The 19,897-nt window shown below is 36.5% G+C and overlaps 2 protein-coding genes across 2 annotated transcripts in view; one reads left to right on the top strand and one right to left on the bottom strand.

Moving 5' to 3' along the window:
- Window positions 1-636: 636 nt before the first annotated feature.
- On the bottom strand, window positions 637-10,419 carry LOC107002953 (mitochondrial fission protein ELM1). The gene is made up of 10 exons (XM_015201174.2): window positions 10,058-10,419; window positions 8,792-9,021; window positions 6,365-6,461; window positions 3,973-4,122; window positions 3,736-3,862; window positions 2,827-2,939; window positions 2,673-2,736; window positions 2,489-2,582; window positions 2,285-2,393; window positions 637-1,037 (listed from the first exon to the last, which is right to left on the bottom strand). Exons 1-10 carry the CDS (start codon window positions 10,247-10,249, stop codon window positions 936-938), a joined length of 1,278 nt encoding a protein of 425 aa, XP_015056660.1. The 5' UTR covers window positions 10,250-10,419; the 3' UTR covers window positions 637-935.
- An 888-nt stretch (window positions 10,420-11,307) lies between these two features.
- LOC107004584 (protein TPLATE) overlaps window positions 11,308-19,897 on the top strand; it is a 9,811-nt gene continuing 1,221 nt past the window's right edge. The window contains exons 1-6 of the mRNA XM_015202831.2: window positions 11,308-12,679; window positions 13,754-14,350; window positions 14,966-15,327; window positions 15,805-16,108; window positions 17,714-17,836; window positions 19,067-19,513. Coding sequence (XP_015058317.1) covers window positions 11,552-12,679; window positions 13,754-14,350; window positions 14,966-15,327; window positions 15,805-16,108; window positions 17,714-17,836; window positions 19,067-19,513 — 2,961 coding nt within the window. The 5' untranslated portion in view covers window positions 11,308-11,551. The remainder of the gene's footprint in view (window positions 12,680-13,753; window positions 14,351-14,965; window positions 15,328-15,804; window positions 16,109-17,713; window positions 17,837-19,066; window positions 19,514-19,897) is intronic.

The raw sequence follows: 19,897 nt of genomic DNA, 5'->3' as shown, positions 1-19,897 counted from the left end.
AAACAAATCTTTTAAAGTGAATAGCAAGATGCATCTAGTGACGGAGTCAGAATTTTCGAAGTTTAAAATCTGAAAAAATAGCAGCTGAAGGAGTCTCGACATCTACTATATATATATTTAAGATATTATTTTATCCATGTATAAATAATATAATTCTCCACAAATGGGGTTTGGATGAACCCCTGAGGGCTCCGCCATTGGATGCATCAGTCTCGACATCCGATCACTATTCAAGACTAAACGATTGATCGTTATTCAAGAGAGGTTTCAAAAGGCCAAATTTTTTTGCTAGCTTCGAAACGTAGGCCGAAGAAGGTAAGAGGAAGACTAGACAAAATCGTAGCTTAATAGACATTCTAAAAAATACTTAATGATATTTGAATTGAATCCATCCTATTTAGCTAAAAGACAAATATACCTTGCTAAACGAGTCACTTATTCACAAACTTGATGTGGAAAAAATCCTAACAAGTTATATAGAAACTGGACGATCCTATTAAGCCAAAATGCAAACAATAGGGGAAGATTCGAACATTTTTCCATCCTAAATAAATAACAATTAAAAAGAACATCTCACACCAAACAATAGGTTTCACACACATATAATATATATTAAAAAAATCCAACAAAGCATAATTAGATTTAAACTTGTTAATTTTTTTTTTATCTTTGGTTGAGCAAGCAAATGCTTCTACTTTACATATGAAGATTGACATTTATTTTTGTCAATATATAAGTGGAAAACCCCCTCAATGAGTTAAAAAAGAATAAGAGCCTCATTGTTCAACTCTGATTTTATCTGTATATCTCTTCTTTTTTTCCTTCTGTAAAATTAAATCAATCATAATACATGGACTAAGAACTCTGAACACATCATAAATGTAAAAAGAGAAGTAAAATTTGTAACAACAACAATATTAGACCAAAAGGATTTTCTATGCTTTAATCTTCCATCCTTTCTCAGCAAGAGCTTCATTCACACGGCTAGCTGCAACTGCGGTATCATTAAGAGGAGGGTAACTCCAGCTTTCCGACATCTGCGTTGTCAAAGAGGAGATTTAAGAAAAAAGAAGATGGAAATATGTCAAGTGTATTAACAGCACAGAAAAGGAATTCAAATAGCCGACTCCAACTTGATTGGGATTTGGGAGTGAGGCGTAGTTATTGTTGTTGTCAAGTAGTCTTCCAGATGTGAGAACTTCCTCTCAACTCGATAATCAAGGCAATCTCAAAAAATTACTTCTTTATGGGGAAAGCAATAAAGCATCTTAGACATATTCACTCAAGCAAATATACTTCTATATGGGAAATGAACCATTTTTTCCAATTTTTCATGAGGCGGATTAAAGCTAGCAGTGAAATTCTATAGTTTTCATGAGGAAAAATAGAGGCGTATACATGCCTTAACACTACTCATAATATGTGGACCTATCGACGTAATTTGATGATTTGATCAATTCTGAAAGAAATCACAGATGAAAGAAACTAAGAATCAAAGCACTGACTAGTCAATGTTGCTGAATGAGTTCTGTCAAATGAAGTTCTTCCATTAAATAGAGAGAATTCTGATTTACATGCCTAAAGTTCTGCTAATCCCTAAATATATGCGATTCCTAATTGTAATATTTCTAAAAATATGCTACATTAATCTATGCTATCTCCTATCATGCTAACAGTATCGACTAGTACTGCATAGAAGAAATCAATTATAGGCACTGTTACAGCTGGATCCACTGACAAACTTTGGATTTGCGATCCCAGGTAAGATTGGTTTCAAGCTTTAGGATTCTTTTCTATCGGATAGGGTTGTAGCACAAAATGTAAATCTAAGTAATTGCCCATAAATCATATATGCTGCTTCCACAAGCAAATCATCTAAGTAACTCTCAGAAACTTTTCAGCATGAGCAATCCAGATGCCTTCCTGTAAAGCTCATTCTACGAACACACTTCTTAGGTGACTCCTCGCTATTTAACGCATGAGAACAATACCACGTAAACACATAAGAATAAACACGCCAACCATGTTATAAATTAACCACCATCCCGTCAAAGCCAAATGCTTGTAGTGACAAGAAAGACAAGTTTGGACACACAAGCACCTAACATTGTCTAGCCATACTTGTATTGAAGAACAATCTTCCTTTTCTCAAGGCAGAATATCATCACAATTATCAACTACTCTGAACAAGAATCATCAGTTTAGTTTGCACCGAATGTATTTCTCAAGTTAAAAGTTCCCCTATTTTTTCCATAAAGAAGGAGAAAGGAGAAGGGATCCTTACATCCTCAAGTCCAGTGAATGGCCTAGTCAGTCCTCTCTCTCTAAGTGTCTTGTGGAAATCTGTGAACTTCCATGTACAGTGTTCGGCTCCAACTACATACACAGGCTTCCTGGGAAGGAAGATATGAATCACAACGAAATTTTAGGAAAATCATGTTAAAAATACTTGATCATTAACAACTGCTGAGCTAATAGTTAGACATACCCAGTACTGCAAGCCTCACTCAACATGCTAACTGAATCTGCTGTGATAACAAAAACATCAGCCCAAGCCAGATGCCCCATGTGTGGATTTGGCTCTGAATATTAAAAAAAAATATCCGTTAGATGACCATCCAAATAAAACTATAACTACACAAAACCATTACAGATTATAGTGTCTGAGTCACCTTCACCATTCCAAATGTGTACTTTTGGATCCAAACCAAGCTCTTTGACCACGATTTTGGAATGCTACAAGAAATGAGCATTGCACAGTGTGTCAAACACATTAAAGATGTTACCAATTGGTATAATTTAAAACACAATCTGTAAAAAAAATACCTTTTCTGGTGTCCTTCTGGAGAACGAGATTCTTATGCTCCCACAGCTCCCAAGAACATTGTGAAGGGAGGCTGTTAATTGCTTTACAAGGTCTGCCCCATATCTGCAGTATCCTAATCATAATCCAGGAACGATATAAGATTTATACACATGAGCCTAGCGGACGGAGAAGCTACAGCAAAGGGATAGATGAAGAAAAAAATAGTCATACTCTACAGTCCTGAAAAAATTTCATGAATTCTCATACATGTCTAGGTTTTCCGAGACCACTTAATAACTGAAGATTAGAAAAGCAAGATTCAAATATACTACCTTTTTGAAAGTCTCCAAAATAACGTGTAAACCATGCAACAAAGATGATTAAACTATGTAGATACTAGCTGTCGAGAAGGAATGATACTCATTTAAGACTGATTGGAACAGAATAAATTGGGTTACAGGTATCCTCAAACTGCGAACCAAGCAATATGAAACCCAGTTATGAAGATAAAGTATAGTCCACTCAAGAAGATGTTGAGCAGCAACAACATAAAAACACAAAATTTTGGAACCAGGCAATACAGTAACCCATGTATAAAGATCACAAAGTTCACTCAAGAAGATATTTAGCAGCAAGAACTAAAAAGCAATAAATCTACACAAACAGACCTGTCTGCTTTACATGGGATAAGAATTTTATTCCAATACATATCTCATGTTATTTCAGCCTCGTCTTTTCATACGAAGTTTATTCCAATTCATATCTCATGTTATTTCAGCCTCGTCTTTTCATACAAAGCTTATTCCAATTTATATCTCATGTTACTTCAGCCTTGCTATTCATACTTTCCTTTCTTCAACAAAATGAAGTTGTGAAGTTCAATTTTGCAATAAAGGATATAAGTCATTTGGATTGAAGAAATATCGTACTTGTAGGGCCTCCAATGTTGACCACCAACAAGGGCTTCGGCAAAGGTGCAAACTCTTCATGCCAGGTGGCAGCTGCAGCTCTAAGGGCAGCAAAATCAACTTGATGTAGAGCTCCTACCATAAGTACCTTTCCAGAAAACAAAAGTCATAGTTCAGCAATGTAGGTACAAAAGCTCTCAACACAGAAATATATTACATTACATGCTAAAACTAAATATAAATGTTGAGGATACCTACAACATGCTTATCAGGTGGTTCTTGGGGTGTTATCCACTTTTGCAGAAAACGAGGAACCTGTTCCTTTCCTTGAGGAGTTAAAGAGTAATAGTCATGCTTGGGGGTGATTACCATGTCGAACCTGTCCAAACGGGACCTTGGATGCTGAATCTGAAGTTAAAATACAGCAGAGACAAATCAATAAGATTTTCTTCTCCATACCCAACAATATTCAAGAATTTTAAAAAAAAAGTACACAGCATACAATCCAAATATGTAATAACAGCTTTCTTTGCTGAACTAAACAGGAAAATCAGCAGCTACAATTAACAGTCCAAAAAATTTAGGAATACTTCATTAGTCAACCAGCCGTTCAAGAAAAAAAAATTATCACAAAAGTTTAAGAAGTCTCTGGTCAGAGCAACTTGTGTACAACAACAACAGCATACACAGTGTAATTCAATAGGTGGAGCTTGGGGAGGGTAGAATGTACCCAGACCTTACCCCTACCTCGTGGAGGTAGAGAGGGTGTTTCCAAGAGACCCTCTGCTCAAGTAATGCACATCAAAGCAGTATGAAAAAGAAAGGTACAGAAGTAAAGAGGACATGCCAAATAAATACGGAAAGCATTACATAGCACTCAGAAAACAAGGAACAATAACAATTGCCAAATAATGTGACTTGTGTGTGCTACTGAAAGCCATCACCGTGCGAAGCAAGGGATTATCGCTTCATGGGTGAAGTCATGGATTTCACAGAAGTGTGTACTTCAAAAAGTGATGCACAAAGTGATCCAAGAGAAGCATTCAATTCGTTGAATCTCGATTGATGAGTTGGATTAATACCAACATTTTTATATCATGGTGTTTGGGCCGTTTGCTCGTACCTCGACTAATTTCACAAGGTTCCTGCTACCTCTCACTAACACAGGTATCAGGTAACTCTGTCAAAGGCTCGGACAGATGGAAGAAATCACCTAGTCTTTTTGACTCTGCATGAATTTGAACTTGAGATCTCAAAATTCTCAACCCACTTCATCGACCACTAGGTTATACCCTAAGGCGCATAGTTGTAATTGATTATTAAAGTACTAAATTCATATGTATTTGATATTTTTTAATGTTATTGACTTTTGTGCTCACTTCTTGCTTTTTGCTTCAAGCCTCATAGACCTTGTTGCTTTTAGAAACACAACAGATTTGCACATTCACTACAAGGAATTTCACTAGACTTGCAGCCTAATTTCTTCAAAATTTTGGTTCCACTGTAGCTCATATCAACTAGCAGATATCTTTAGCAGGAGAACATCTATTGTACTAATTCATGGCAACAGCTGATTGACAGAGTGGGCCAAAAAAAAAAAGATACATTGTTCATTGACATGTAGACTTGTGCATCCAAATATAGACAGCTTGAAGTATCTGTCTGAAGAAGAAAAAAGGAAGCTATACAAAAAAATTCAATATGCCTTTGGCTTCTCAAGAATTTAGTCTCTAATAGGTAACCAGAAAAAAACTACAAGACTAACTTATCAAATAAAATGAACTGCAAGAGTAAATTGCATCTTTCTCATATAAGTTTTTTGATAACCAGACATACAAGTATATCTAAAGAAATGGAAACTGTTGTAAAGCATGAAGCATCTAACTCTTCACTCATTTTCTTAGTTCTTAGTTCTTAGTTTCTAGGTTCCTATACCTCCAGTAGATGAAAGTTCATCTACAAAACAAAGCTGTCCAACAGCGAGAGTTAAACAACCATAGAGAAGAAGGGTCACAATGCACAACTTCTATTGTATTAGAAAAGAAAAAAGGATGTCAGAAGACATTAAAATCTACCACGTGAAGAAATAAAATGGCAATTACCAAGAAATAGATCATTGGTTTCAATTGTGTTATGAAACGTGCTTCTTGGAACCTTGTCTTTTAAGCGTTCAGAGTTATATTGCAGACCTTCAAGATAATATAGAACTAATTTGATAGAAATTTAAGTTCATCATGGTTAGGCTTGTACTTAGGAAGCTTTCGCCTTTCTGTACGCATGATTTAACCAACCCAATTTGAAGAATACTAATATTTCCTCAGCCCCTGTGGATCCAAGGGCTTCCTTTCCTCGAGGCTATCAGTTCGTTACAACAGATAGCTTCTTCCTAGAAATGTTTGTAAAAAAACTTGTTACCTTTGTCAAAAAAAAAACAAAAAAAAGAATCATTGCACCAGTTCCTCTCTTCTTTTAATCTCCAGAAGGAATAAAATCATCCAGTTATTTCATCACTGATGCAGGAAAGTCATTTTAAAAAATATATAAACAGGAAGAGGTGATTATAAAGAAGTAAGGAAGTGGTTAAATGAACTTTCCACTATAACAATCTGCAGAAAAAACATGTTCCCACCAGAAGAATCAGATTTCATACCTGGACAACAAAAACATTATCAGATGCCAATCTTTTAATGGAGCTAGTTATTGAGATCGTATCTCTTCCAGATGCAATCACCAGCAATGGACCATCCCTGAGAATGAACAATCATTAGCTACCTTTACTTCACTGAGTTTTTTATCAAGAGCACAAAGATTAGTTCTACCATTACAAAATTGAAGGTCATGTATGAAAATTGAGAAAGGTTATAGAGATGATCACGTGGTTATTTCAGATGTGTTAGACTCATAATTGTATCTTTTTCTTCTATTGTGCCCTATATTTAGCTAAGCTGAATTGATTTCAAGAAATTGTAGGTCTACAAAGGTAATTTCCTTCTATGTGATTTTAGGTCTACCTCGTATCATTTTCAAACTTTTCCTCACCATGGTTCCACACCTATTGATCGGTGCATCTGAAGGTCGATGTTGATGCAGGACATGACCAAACAATCAAATGATATTATCTCAATTTATCTTCAGTTCATGCTACTCACATCTTAGCCATTCTGCAATTTAAAAGAAGAACGTCCATGTCCTAGTCTGCCTCCTTAACTTGTAACACCAACTGACGCAGACAGCCTTCCATTTTCCAAGACTTTTTTGCTGTCAAAATCACCCTCTAGAGGTTGGCCAAGTGAAATAGCACATCTTCCTTAACATAGTTGGAGAGCATATTGCTTTACATAGGAAATCAATCTTCTCCCTAACCAAAAGTTTGTCATAAAAAGACATCACCCAAACAGTCCATTGTTTCCCAAGCCCCACCACCAAAACATTGAGATCATCCACCAGACTAATTTGCCTATGAAGTAAGTCTATCAATCTTTGAAACTCACTCACTTACCAGTCTTGGAAACCCCTTCTAAATCTCAAATACCAAAAGGTCACTCCCAAAAGTATACTCTGCTCCCCACTACCAACTAAAATGAGATATTTTCCACAAAATAGTCCCATTCCTTCAAGACATTCGTCCACGCCCCATAACCAAAAGGTTCTACATCTCTAGTTTTCCAACCCCCTTCAGTAATCCCATATTTATCAACTATAACATCCTCTCCCACACACAGACACAAAAAGACAACATTATACATCATCCTGCTCAAAGCTTCCATGACTAGAATAAATAACATCGATGCTAAAGGATCTCCCTGTCTCAAACCCCTTGAAAATCCAAAAAACTTCACTTCACTGGTTACCATTGAACAACACAGAAAATCTCACTGAAGAAGAACAAAAATAGATCCATTTTCTCCACTTCTCCCAAAATTCCATTTGAAGCATAACGGAATCTTGGGATTTCCAATTCACATGATCGTATGCCTTTTCAAGATCCAGTTTGCACGACACACCCGTTACTCCTTTAAACCCTAAATTCTTGTTGTTATGCTAATTAAGTAAAATTGATAATATTTACGGGATCTATAACACTATCTCTTCTTGGTGGTTGAAAATAGAGTTACGAACGACTTCTTGACGAAAAGAATTCTGACGCCACTTTTCTTTTCTTTCTTTTCTTTTCTCTGCACTATTCCCGCGAACGTCAACTTTCTATTTTGGTGAATTAAGCACTACTTTGAAATTAAGGGAGTACGTTAGAATGTCAAGTGAATATGGGTCTAAATTCATCCATGTCTAGATTCATCATACTTGAACAAGAAAAAATCATATCTAATATTATAATAAATATGTTAAAATATTTGATATTTGATTAAAGAATGTTTCTTTACCTTATCAGCATAGTGATTAACAATTACCTACCATTTATACATAATACATATTCTAAAACTCCATTATAAGGATTAAGGAGCACCCCTTATACCTTGTTAATTAAGTCTATGACAAGATTTTATATTTTTCGCATAGTATCATAGCAAACAAAGTTTATAAGTTTATGTCTCTCAGCCACTCATTATCAAAAAGAATTTTCACGCATTAGGTCCATGAAAAAAACTAAGCACACGTAAGGGGGAGTGTCAAAGACATAATTAAGTAAAAAAAGTGTGCATTCTCTAACAGCTTAAGTTTTAAGAGCTTAAGTTTTCAGATGAAATGACCACAACCCTTCGGGGTGGCCCAGTGGTTTGAGCTTGGGACTTCTATGTTGGAGGTCTCAAGTTCGAAACCCCTTGCCAGCAAAAGCAAGGGGTTTGCCTTCTGGGTCGAGCTCGTTGCACAAGTCTTGACTAGTGCAGGTTACCTCTCCTATGTGATTTGCGAGCTATTGCATAGGAGCGAGGGTTTTACCCCGTGCGCACCCAAAGGGTAGAGGCTGCGGGTTTCCCTTGTCATAAAAAAAAAAGAAGATGAAATGACCACATACTTCAACAATTACTACCATGATTAAACAATTATCATAAAATGAAACGGCAACCAAACGAATCACATGAATGAAGATGATGTTAGGAATTGTGTGGAAACTTACTTCTCAAATGTCTCGCTAGCCATTCTAACAATACTCTTCACGTCAGCTTCCAAAATAGATGACAAGCCTACATTGCCACCATTTTCCATAGGCAAAGTTCCTAGTTTTCTAGTCCTTCTTCTCAATAGAATCCCACATATCTGGCTTATGATGTAATACACCGTTTTGTGTAATGATACAGGAAGCCAGTGTAGCCACTCATTCACTCCTCCTCTTGGTCTAGTAACCCGCTGCATGTATAGAAAGCATCAATAGCAATTTCTTTTTAAAAAAAATGTATCAACAATTACCTTATCCCAAAATAAATACAGGACTTTCGAGTTTTCAGCCCCTACTTACCTCTCTGTATTACTTCATACTTTAAAATAACACCGTTCAAATCAAGGAAGACATGAAAATTCTAATATCAACCAGATTAGTAGAACCTTCAATTGTTTCATTCACGCTACTCACGCGAACTTTTGAACAAGTGAACGGGCTTCTATACATTGTGAGAGGATCAACAAAATAGCCAGGCAACCAAGACATAAATCAGGGTTAGCGAAAAACGGAGTTAAAAGTGAAGAGGTCTATCATCCTGTTTGCTCAATTTGAAGCAAGAAAGCAAAAGGTAATAAGACCCTAAGCCCCAATGTTGTGCAATCAAAATCTATAGGAAAAGCAGTAAACAGTTTTCAATCCTTTACCAGTTAAGAAACTATTAACCGTCATCCGTGCAATCCCACTACCCAAAATCTTGAGACACAATATTTCAATTTCATGCCCACTATCTTGTCATGTTTGACTTTATTAACCTATAAATTCTGAATGATCCCTTACAAAAATACCTTCACAACCACAAGCTACCATAAACATTTGGCACTACCCAAAATTTTCATAAGTTTTGGTTCCACTATCATTTTCAACACAAAGCGGCACGATACAGACATATTTAAATCAATTGCCAGAAATCAGCACACATATAACACAATACTCCATCAACTCCAAATCTTATTCTCCTAAATCAATTTCACTAGGTCCATGTAAGATACATGGAGAAATCACTCGGATACACCACGCAGATCAATATCTATATGACAAACATAATCCTTTTAAGTTTGAGTTTCCTGCAATTTTATCTGTCCTCTTTGTAAACAAAATAATTCAACATCTAGAATAACTATCACAGCTTTCTGCCAACTAATTTCAATACTAATCAAACCTCCGCATTGAAGACAATAGAAGGTAATTAGATTACTGGACGAATACTGATGAAAAAGAGCTTACATATAGAGTGTGCTTATCAGAGAGGCCGAGTGCTTGAATCAAACCAATACTTTGATTCTCCGAAGCAGGAAAACCATTACCGATGACAACAGCTCGCCTAATCACACCATGAACTCCACCTTCAAATATATCCGGCACACCGCCGATTCCTCGTGGACTTGATGGAGGTTCCGGTAACCGTATCGGCTTCATTTATACTGAAATTGAAAAAAACAATATCAAACCCTAGAATTGTAGAAGATCGATTTCACTTCAAACAACTGATGATGGCTTTAGATAACCGCAAAGGCCAAAAGAATAAAAAAGAGTTGATTTTTCTTCTTCTTTCTATTTGATGATTTCGTGGGAAGGACAACAAGGTTTTTCGATTACTTTTTTTTTATTATTTTTATTTTTTTAGAGAAGAAAAAAAAAGAATCATATTACATTGAAATCAAATATTATTAGTACATAAAAATAAATTAAATCAATAACATTTTTTTTCTATTACTTAGTTTAACATAGTCTGATTACGACTTCGATATAACAATAACAACATATCCGTTGAAATATCATAACTAGGTTTGAAGAGGATAAAGTATACTCATTTATTTCGTGACCGTTATTTTAAAAACTATCAGCTTAAGTGTAGCAAATCCAAATATAACGAAGAAGAAAATGATGGAGATATTTAGCAATTAATTAGAGGCATAGTGCAAATCCTTCAAAAACACTTCATTATGTAAGGACATGTCCCCGACAATTTGAAGTTGAGTCAGGACATGTCAATCACGTCTCCCCAATACATATAAGGTCTATCTGTACCTTTTCTCATATCGATTATAACCACCCCTCGTGCTTCCTAACGAGAACTTATGTGCATTTTCTTTTTACGTATTCAAACCACTTTAGTCTTGATTTCCTCATTTTGTCCATACATTCTTATTTTTCACTACATATATCTTATGAACATATAAATTCTTGACTAAATAAAACTTTACCCCATATAATAAAATCAATCTAACCATTAATTTTCGCATAACTTCAATTATATTCAATATCAAAATACTATTAATTTGTTTGACCAAAGTAAAATAACTTTACTTTTATAAGTAGAATATAAGTATTCTTTTAAAATTTGGATCAAGCACAAATTATGACTTTAGAATTATCAAAACGTATTTTTAAAAATCGATTAGTGAAACACAAATTTCTAATAATGTACATGTGAATAAATACTAAGTTAACAGTTTATGGTAAAAATTCACTTTTGAGCGTCAAATAAGGACTATATTTGCAAAATATAATCCTTAGATAAAGCTCCCCGTTAAAACGATCCACCGGCCCGCCGGAAACTTCCCTCCGTGATCAGAAAAAGCTACCTATGGAAACTCACAGTTGAGTGACCTTTCCTCCATTAGAGCTCCGAAGCAGCATCCTACTACTACTGGTGTGATTTTGCTTCAGAGCAAAACATACTAATCTCTACTGTTTCGCTCACTTCCACGGCTACAAATGGATATACTTTTCGCTCAGATCCAAGCCGATCTCCGTTCAAACGACGCACTCCGTCAATCAGGAGCTCTTTTACAAGCTCTACAACAGTCCGCAGCCGGAAGAGACATCTCCGTCATCGCTAAATCCGCTGTTGAAGAGATCGTCGCATCACCAGCTTCCGCCATTTCGAAAAAGCTAGCATTTGACCTAATTAGATCCACTCGTCTTACTGCTGACCTTTGGGAAACTGTTTGTACCGGAATTCGTAACGATCTCGACTTTCCTGACCCGGACGTTACTGCTGCTGCTGTATCTATACTTGCTGCTATTCCTTCTTACCGTCTTGGTAAGCTTATTTCTGACTGTAACAAGCAGATCTCTAGCTGTTTTGATTCTCCCAGTGATAATCTCCGTTTTGCTATTACTGAAACTCTTGGTTGTATCCTTGCACGTGATGATCTGGTGACATTGTGTGAGAATAATATGAATTTATTGGATAGGGTTTCTAATTGGTGGAATAGGATAGGGCAGAACATGCTTGATAAATCTGATGCTGTTGCGAAAGTGGCATTTGAGTCTGTAGGGAGATTGTTTCAGGAGTTTGAATCGAAAAGGATGAGTCGTTTGGCTGGTGATAAGCTAGTGGATAGTGAAAATTCTGTTGCTATTAGGTCTAATTGGGTTTCTTCTATGGTGGATTTTGTTTGGAGAAGAAGGAATGCGTTGATGGCGCGGTCATTGGTTCTCCCCATAGAGAATTTTCGAGCTACAGTTTGTCCGCTTGTGTATGCTGTAAAGGCAGTAGCTTCGGGTTCGTTAGAGGTGATCAAGAAGTTATCGAGGTCTTCCAAGAATGGGAACGCAAGTTCATTAGACACTGTGAATGTGGAGAAGTTTGTGGGTGTGTCTGATGTTGTTTCACATTTGGCACCTTTTCTAGCATCATCACTGGATCCATCATTGATATTTGAGGTGGGGATTAACATGTTATACTTGGCTGATGTTCCTGGAGGGAAACCCGAGTGGGCATCCACATCCATCATTGCAATTCTCACTCTTTGGGATAGACAAGAGTTTTCTTCTGCAAGAGAGAGTATCGTTAGAGCTGTTGTCACCAATTTGCATCTTCTTGATCTCAGTATGCAGGTTGGTGAATCCACTGCCTTCATGTTTGTCTTCTTTTGAGGACAAATGGAAATTACTAATTTGGCTTATTAACAACAGCAATCTTGTAGTTTCTATGATCCTATATGATGATTATATCTGAAATGATTACATCTCTTCACTGTTCAGTAGCAGTTACTGAAATCATGACCCGTTCAAGTATTACATTAATTATCGATCTAAAAGAGAAAAGGTATAACATTAATCAGAATACGTAGATGATTAGGAATCATTCTTAGATGTTTTAAGCTCCTTACAAGAAGAACAAAGATTGTATCTTTGTTATTTTGTTTTCTCATGATTAACTGTCATGTTTTGGCTTCCATCACAAATTTTGTCATGATGATACTTATAAATATACTGGATATGTTAACTTCTCAAAAAAATAAAAATAAATAATTGACTGGTATAACTGGATTTCCTGATGCATGCTACTATAATCAGTTCCCCTGCCTCAGTTTTGCATTATGCTAATGTTTGCTGCAAGTTGTTCAGCAATCTAGCAGGTTATATTACTGTTCAGAATATACTATGCTCTTGTTTTTGAAGTTTCCTTCTCAAGAATTTTACGTTTCAATTTGAATTGATTGAACACAAATGGTTTCATTTAAATCCTGTTGGTAGAGATCTCCTCTTCATTTCCTCCATCCTTCTTTTCATCTGGCCTTAGTTTAGTATACTTTACCTTTATTCTTTTGCTTTTTCTGAACTCAGTGCAAACTACTTGGAGGTCAGTCTTCATTTTTGCTTGTTAGTTGCTGGTTGGTTTTAAAAGAATTGAAAAGAGAAAAATGATAGGACTCTAATTTCACCTCTTGGTGTTCTAGCTGGTCGGGCATGTTTGCAGAAACATTGTTCAGTTCCCATTTTCCATCACCTCTGTGATCTTAGTATATCGCAGTCAGATCTTTTGGTGATTCAATTGTGCATTTTGTTAAGAATTATTCTGATTTGATCATGAAGGAGAATTGATTTACTTTCATGATGATGGCCTTGTCAATTATTTGTTCAGTCATTGTCTAGAAAACACTTATCTAATACATTTGCTTTCTGCAGGTTTCTTTATTTAATAAGCTGCTTCTTATGGTGAGAAATCTGAGAGCAGAGTCAGATCGCATGCATGCTTTAGCATGCATTTGTCGAACCGCTCTCTGTGTTGATCTTTTTGCAAAAGAGAGTGTTAGAAGAGGGCAAAAACCTGTTCCTGGAACCGATATTGCTTCACTTTTTGAGAATGCAAGAATAAAAGAGGACCTCCATAGTGTAACAAGTAAAACCTTGTTTAGAGAAGAACTAGTTGCAATGCTGGTGGAGAGCTGCTTTCAGTTATCACTGCCACTTCCTGAACAAAAAAATTCAGGTATGGAGAGCAGAGTTATTGGAGCTTTAGCCTATGGAACTGGTTATGGTGCATTAAATTGGACAGAACCAGCTTTGGAAGTGGTGGAAGTTTGTAGACCATGTGTCAAATGGGATTGTGAAGGTCGAACATATGCTATTGACTGCTATTTGAAATTGCTTGTCAGGCTTTGTCACATTTATGATACAAGAGGAGGTGTGAAAAGAGTCAAAGATGGGGCTTCTCAGGACCAGATTCTGAATGAAACGCGGTTGCAGAATTTGCAAAGGGATCTTGTCAAAGATCTACGTGAGGTTTGTTGAGCTTTTATAGTTACTTAATGAATGACACATGTAAGATGCAATTTGTCCTTCGAGATTGTTCTAGCCCATGGAATTGTATGTTTAAACTTTAATTGCCTTTTGTATTGCCGACAAAACCAAAGTCACTCAAGATGCCACAAGTATTATGTTGTGTTTACATATGCTTAATAAGTCTTACAGAAGTTCTTGTTTAGCTGAGCCTTACCTCATTATATCAGCCGTCCTAAACCAACATGAAGTTTTCATCTCTGGTACTGAATGCTTTTGCATTATTCTAGCTTAACTTTTCTTAGTTTTTTTCCTATGCTAAGATGATATTGAGCTGCTCAGAGTTTGTTCATCAGCATGTCATCCACTAAAGGAACTCTACACCTTCTCTGACTATGTCCCCCTTCCTTCATAAGACTGAACTGAAGGGAAGGGGAGAAGATAAATCTATATATAATCTGAAGTTATTCGGGGTGCTTTTCTTCTACAATTGAGTTTTATTTAGTAATTTCTGTTCTGCTTCAGGCTCACCTTTTGTCATGTTCCAACCTTCTGTACTACTTCACTAACCAGGTGACATATTGTTTCTTAAATTTGTCTGGAACTTGCATCTTGCAGGTGAACACTCCTAGAATATGTACTCGACTTATTTGGGCTATCTCAGAGCATATTGATCTAGAAGGTTTGGATCCACTTCTGGCTGATGATCCAGAAGATCCCCTGAATATAATAATATCAAATATCCACAAAGTTCTCTTCAATATAGATTCGTCTGCCAGCAGCACAAATCGCCTTCAAGATGTTCAAGCAGTTCTTCTGTGTGCTCAGAGGTTGGGATCACGTAATCCCAGGGCAGGGCAATTGCTAATAAAAGAACTTGAAGAGTTTAGGACCAATGCATTAGCTGACTCAGTGAACAAACATCAGTGTCGGTTAATACTGCAGAGGATCAAATATGTCACCAACCATTCGGAAAGCAAGTGAGTTGGATGTTACTCTTTTCTTTCAGTTGATAATGGTAATATAATGTAGATCAGATGCTTCCCATATCTGATTACCCTGTAAAACGACTGAAATGAAGGAAAACTCTTCATATAAATTTAAACTCCTCAAAATCATTTGGCTTCTATATCTCTATTCAGAATCCCTCATCTGTTTTGGAAAAATAAGCTCCTATGACTATGAGATTGTGGGAGTTAACCTGAAAGGATTAGATTGTAGTTTATTCCTAGTTAAAAATTTAAACTTCTGCTGTCAGTATCCCCTCGGTTCCTCCAGGAGGGTGGGGGGAGGTTTAGTGTTTAAAATAACATAATCTGTCTAAGCAAATGTGAGGGGTTTAGTTGGTTGTAGGATACTTCATCAGAAAAGTTATAAACTTTCTTAGCAATTGGATGATACGTCATTCTCTAGAGAATTGTTGGATGATATTTCTGTTTTCTTTTATCTTTTCCAAGGTGGGCTGGGGTTGGTGAAGCAAGAGGAGATTATCCATTTAGCCATCACAAGTTAACAGTTCAGTTTTATGACGCATCTGCTGCTCAGGACCGAAAACTGGAAGGATTGGTGCACAAGGCTATTTTAGAGCTTTGGAGGCCTGATCCTAGTGAGCTAGCTCTATTGCTGGCTAAACGAGTAGATTCTACTTTACTCAAGGTTCCTCCTAGTGCATATACTTTGACTGGCAGCAGTGATCCTTGTTATGTTGAAGCATATCATTTGACTGATCCAAGTGATGGAAGATTTACTCTGCACTTAAAGGTCAAGATCTCTACTTCTCTTTGTTGGTACCAACTTATCGTTGATTTGTTTCTTCTGTGCGCTGCATCTTTGAAAGCATTTACAAAAGGTTTCTTGTCATTATGGCATCCTAGCAACCATGTCCTGGCAGTAGGACAATTGTGATCTGCTTCCTGGTGGTAGATGGTAGAATGCATGTAGTATACTTCTGATGAACAAAGTTAAATCTTGCTGAAATATTTTTTTCATAAAGAAAAAAAAGAAAGAAATAAAATATCTTGCTGAGATATTTTGGGATGGAGGGACAGTTTCCCATTACATTCTTACTGAAATGATGAAGAAGGGTTTGGATCTTTGGTTGGCAGGGAAGGTGGGATGTATTATGTGGTGGTAAAGGCAAATCCAGCTTCATTAAATGAACAATTTGAATCATGCTGCAGAGCTTTAGGGATGTTGAGATACTTTTTTTTAAACATTCGAACTGGAAAGAAGAGAGTTTGGCTATATTGCTTAAGACAAGTATAAAATGTACTGGTATAGACCAGCACGAAGTGCAACAAGGAACGTCAATTATTTTATAAAGTTATATCTACCTTTTTTTAGTAAAACTATTTTAAAAATGAATTTATCGTGTTTTGATAGGAAGAACTTTTAACGACATGTCTTTTCTTGCTTCAGTTAGACGAAACACAAATTTTGTGAATGCAATTGATACCTGTTACCTTAGTAACTAGCTATTCTATGTTTAGACAAAAACAGAGAAGAATAAACGGAATAGGCATTGAACTCAAACATGGGCATGAGTGGATTTTTTCCACATCCATTTGATCTTCAGTTCGATCAGCTATCATGGGAAGAAAAGTTTGATCAGCAACCCACCCCTGACCTGCATTAAATATTCAAAAATTGAAACCCTGCCCCTGGCATAAGAGCTCCCCACCACACCCTGCATAAACTTTAACCAGCCAGCTATGCATCCACCCCACCCCATTTCCATCTCTTCTTTTCCCTATATATATATTGAGCAATAATTTGCAAAGACTTCTTTCCCTATTAAGGCAACTAGCTAGTGCTTTATAAAAAAAGTCTCATATGATATCTTTGGCAATTCTATGTAACCCTACCAATTGACTTAGATCTTGCTGTGTCTCATTTATAATATCCCAATTATAGTTTTTTCATGAGTAATTACCAAATAGGAGTGAACTGCTGAATAAACACGCAAGCAAATAACATGATAACAAGTTCATTAGCGTATCTTGCTCTGAAATGCAAGGGAGGTGGACAACAAACCACAGATAACAGGATTGGGAATGGTGGTTGGTTTACCTGTGAAGCTAGCTGCACTTATTATTAATTTGATCGATATGTTTGAGATCTTTGATGATCCATCAAATATCCCACAATTGGTTAGTGGGCCATGGGGGCAGCCTTAATGTTATGTGCTAACAAATATTTCAATGAAATATGAGTTGCATTGTTTTAGGAACCATTGGTCAGGTGAATCACTATTTATTTTTAATTTTCGTAAATCTTGGAGGCAGCATCCAGCAACAAATACAGTGTATTTGCAGCTTTGCGTGAACAACATGGTTTTCATTGTACTAACAATCATAGTGTTTGCAGGTTTTGAATTTGACCGAGATAGAACTTAACCGGGTGGATTTACGAGTTGGACTTTCTGGTGGATTATATTTCATGGATGGATCTCCTCAAGCCGTACGCCAGCTGCGGAATCTTAATTCACAGGTTAATCAATGTTTGATTCTTCTGCTAACAGAAGGCAAAACTATTTTGCTCATTAAACATGTTATTACTATTTTTTGTCCACCTTCTAGATGCATCTTCTCATGTGACTTTTGTCTAAAAATGTATTATGACTATGGTTACTATCAAATGCTAACTTGATAAAATTAGTACAGTTGTTCCTGGAACAGACATTACAACATTAGTGATTTGGATCATTGAAGTAGTAATTGAATTGCGTGTAACATATTGTTTCTATGTTGCTCAGACAGTCAAGACTCTTCCAAAATGTCACTGGGTGCGCATCAGATTCGTCAAAATTATTGCATTTTTTGAGAATCCGACACAGGCGCAACTGCGTTTTTGGAGAGTCCAAGCAACATAGTAATATTTAGCAATTTGAATGGCTTGAAAGATGACAATATTATTTACTTAATTAAATCTTCACTATGCCTCATCACACATGGGACAATCTTTTTTGCGTAGACCAAGTACATAAAATCCTATTAGGCTATAGATGGGGAGAATCAAACCTAAGATCTCTGCATGCTCTAGTATCATGTGAATTGGGTGAGTTTTCTCATAAAAAAAGTTCCAACTGTTTTAGAGGAATCATGCCTATTTAACTATCTTATTTTAGGTTACTACAGATGGCATGCTATAGTGACAGTTGTTAATTGATAAATTGGCACACTAAGATAGAAGTCAAGGTTCATGAATCTTTTTGTTATTGTCTGAGGTTTCTAATCTTTTTCTTTTTTACCATATTCACCACTTATAAACATAGAAAAAACCATAATTCGTGTTTTCAGATACTATACAAATACAATTATAAGCCTAGATTGTCTCTTGCATGTCTATTGTGGTTACACCTCTATATTTTAGCTTGACATTTGAGAAGGAACTTGTATTGGTTGTTCCAGGTTTTCTGGACCAACATCGCCTCTTTTTTACTAGGCAGTTCCGTACCTTCGATTGGGCCAAAAGATTGGGTGGTTAGGGGGTAGGGGGAGGAGGGATAAGGACGGGATCTTTCTGATGTACCTGAAAGCTTTTATGCTTATCTCGTTTGGCTTGAAAGAGTTGCTTGATTTTGAATAACCCTTTATATTTTTTCATTCATTATCCGTATACATTGAATCTTGGTCCCAAATGTTCATTTGTGGTACTCTTGACATTGATAGCTTCTGCTTCATTCATGACTGATAATTGACTGGACTTGCATGAATCCAGGAACCAGTACTCACCAGTGTTACTGTGGGCGTTTCCCATTTTGAGCGTTGTGACCTTTGGGTTCAAGTACTTTACTATCCTTTCTATGGTTCTGGTCCTTCTGATTATGAAGACTCTGAAGAGGATCCACAAGTTATGAGACAAAAGAAAAGCATGAGACCTGAATTAGGGGAACCTGTCATTTTGAGATGTCAGCCATACAAAATTCCTCTGACCGAGCTTCTTTTGCCACACAAAATTTCACCAGTTGAATATTTTCGTCTATGGCCTAGTTTACCTGCAATAGTTGAGTGTACTGGCACCTATACATATGAAGGAAGTGGATTCATGGCCACTGCTGCTCAGCAATATGGGGAGTCTCCATTTCTAAGTGGCCTGAAATCACTGTCGTCCAAACCTTTCCATCGAGTTTGCTCGCACATTATCCGTACAGTTGCTGGATTTGAGGTCAGTAACTTCTTTTCTGAAGAGTTTTTTTGGTCTTCTGATTCTATTTTGAAAGAGTTTTACTATGTTGGATTTAGAAGTCATCTTTAAGTTTTCAGGCACTTCTGATTGGGCATTTTACATATGAACTATTGGGAACCCCTAAACTGTCATCGTTTTGCATGTTCCATACATAAACTATTGAGTGTTCACCGATCCCCCTAAACTACTGTGAACTCAATATTCCAATCATCTCCCACGCGCCTCTCAACAAGTTATGCCAAACATTTTGCCCATATTCAACCAGTGATTTTTTTAATATAAAGGAAGTAATACGCCAGGGGATAATAGAAACACCCAATTCAGATATAAAACTCGCAAAATGACAATAGTTTGGGCTTGGGG

This window comes from Solanum pennellii, chromosome 11 (genome assembly GCF_001406875.1).
Source record: "Solanum pennellii chromosome 11, SPENNV200".
NCBI classification, from domain to species: Eukaryota; Viridiplantae; Streptophyta; class Magnoliopsida; order Solanales; family Solanaceae; genus Solanum; species Solanum pennellii.
Note: the sequence above shows the minus strand (reverse complement) of the source record. Positions and strands in the feature narration are given on the sequence as shown.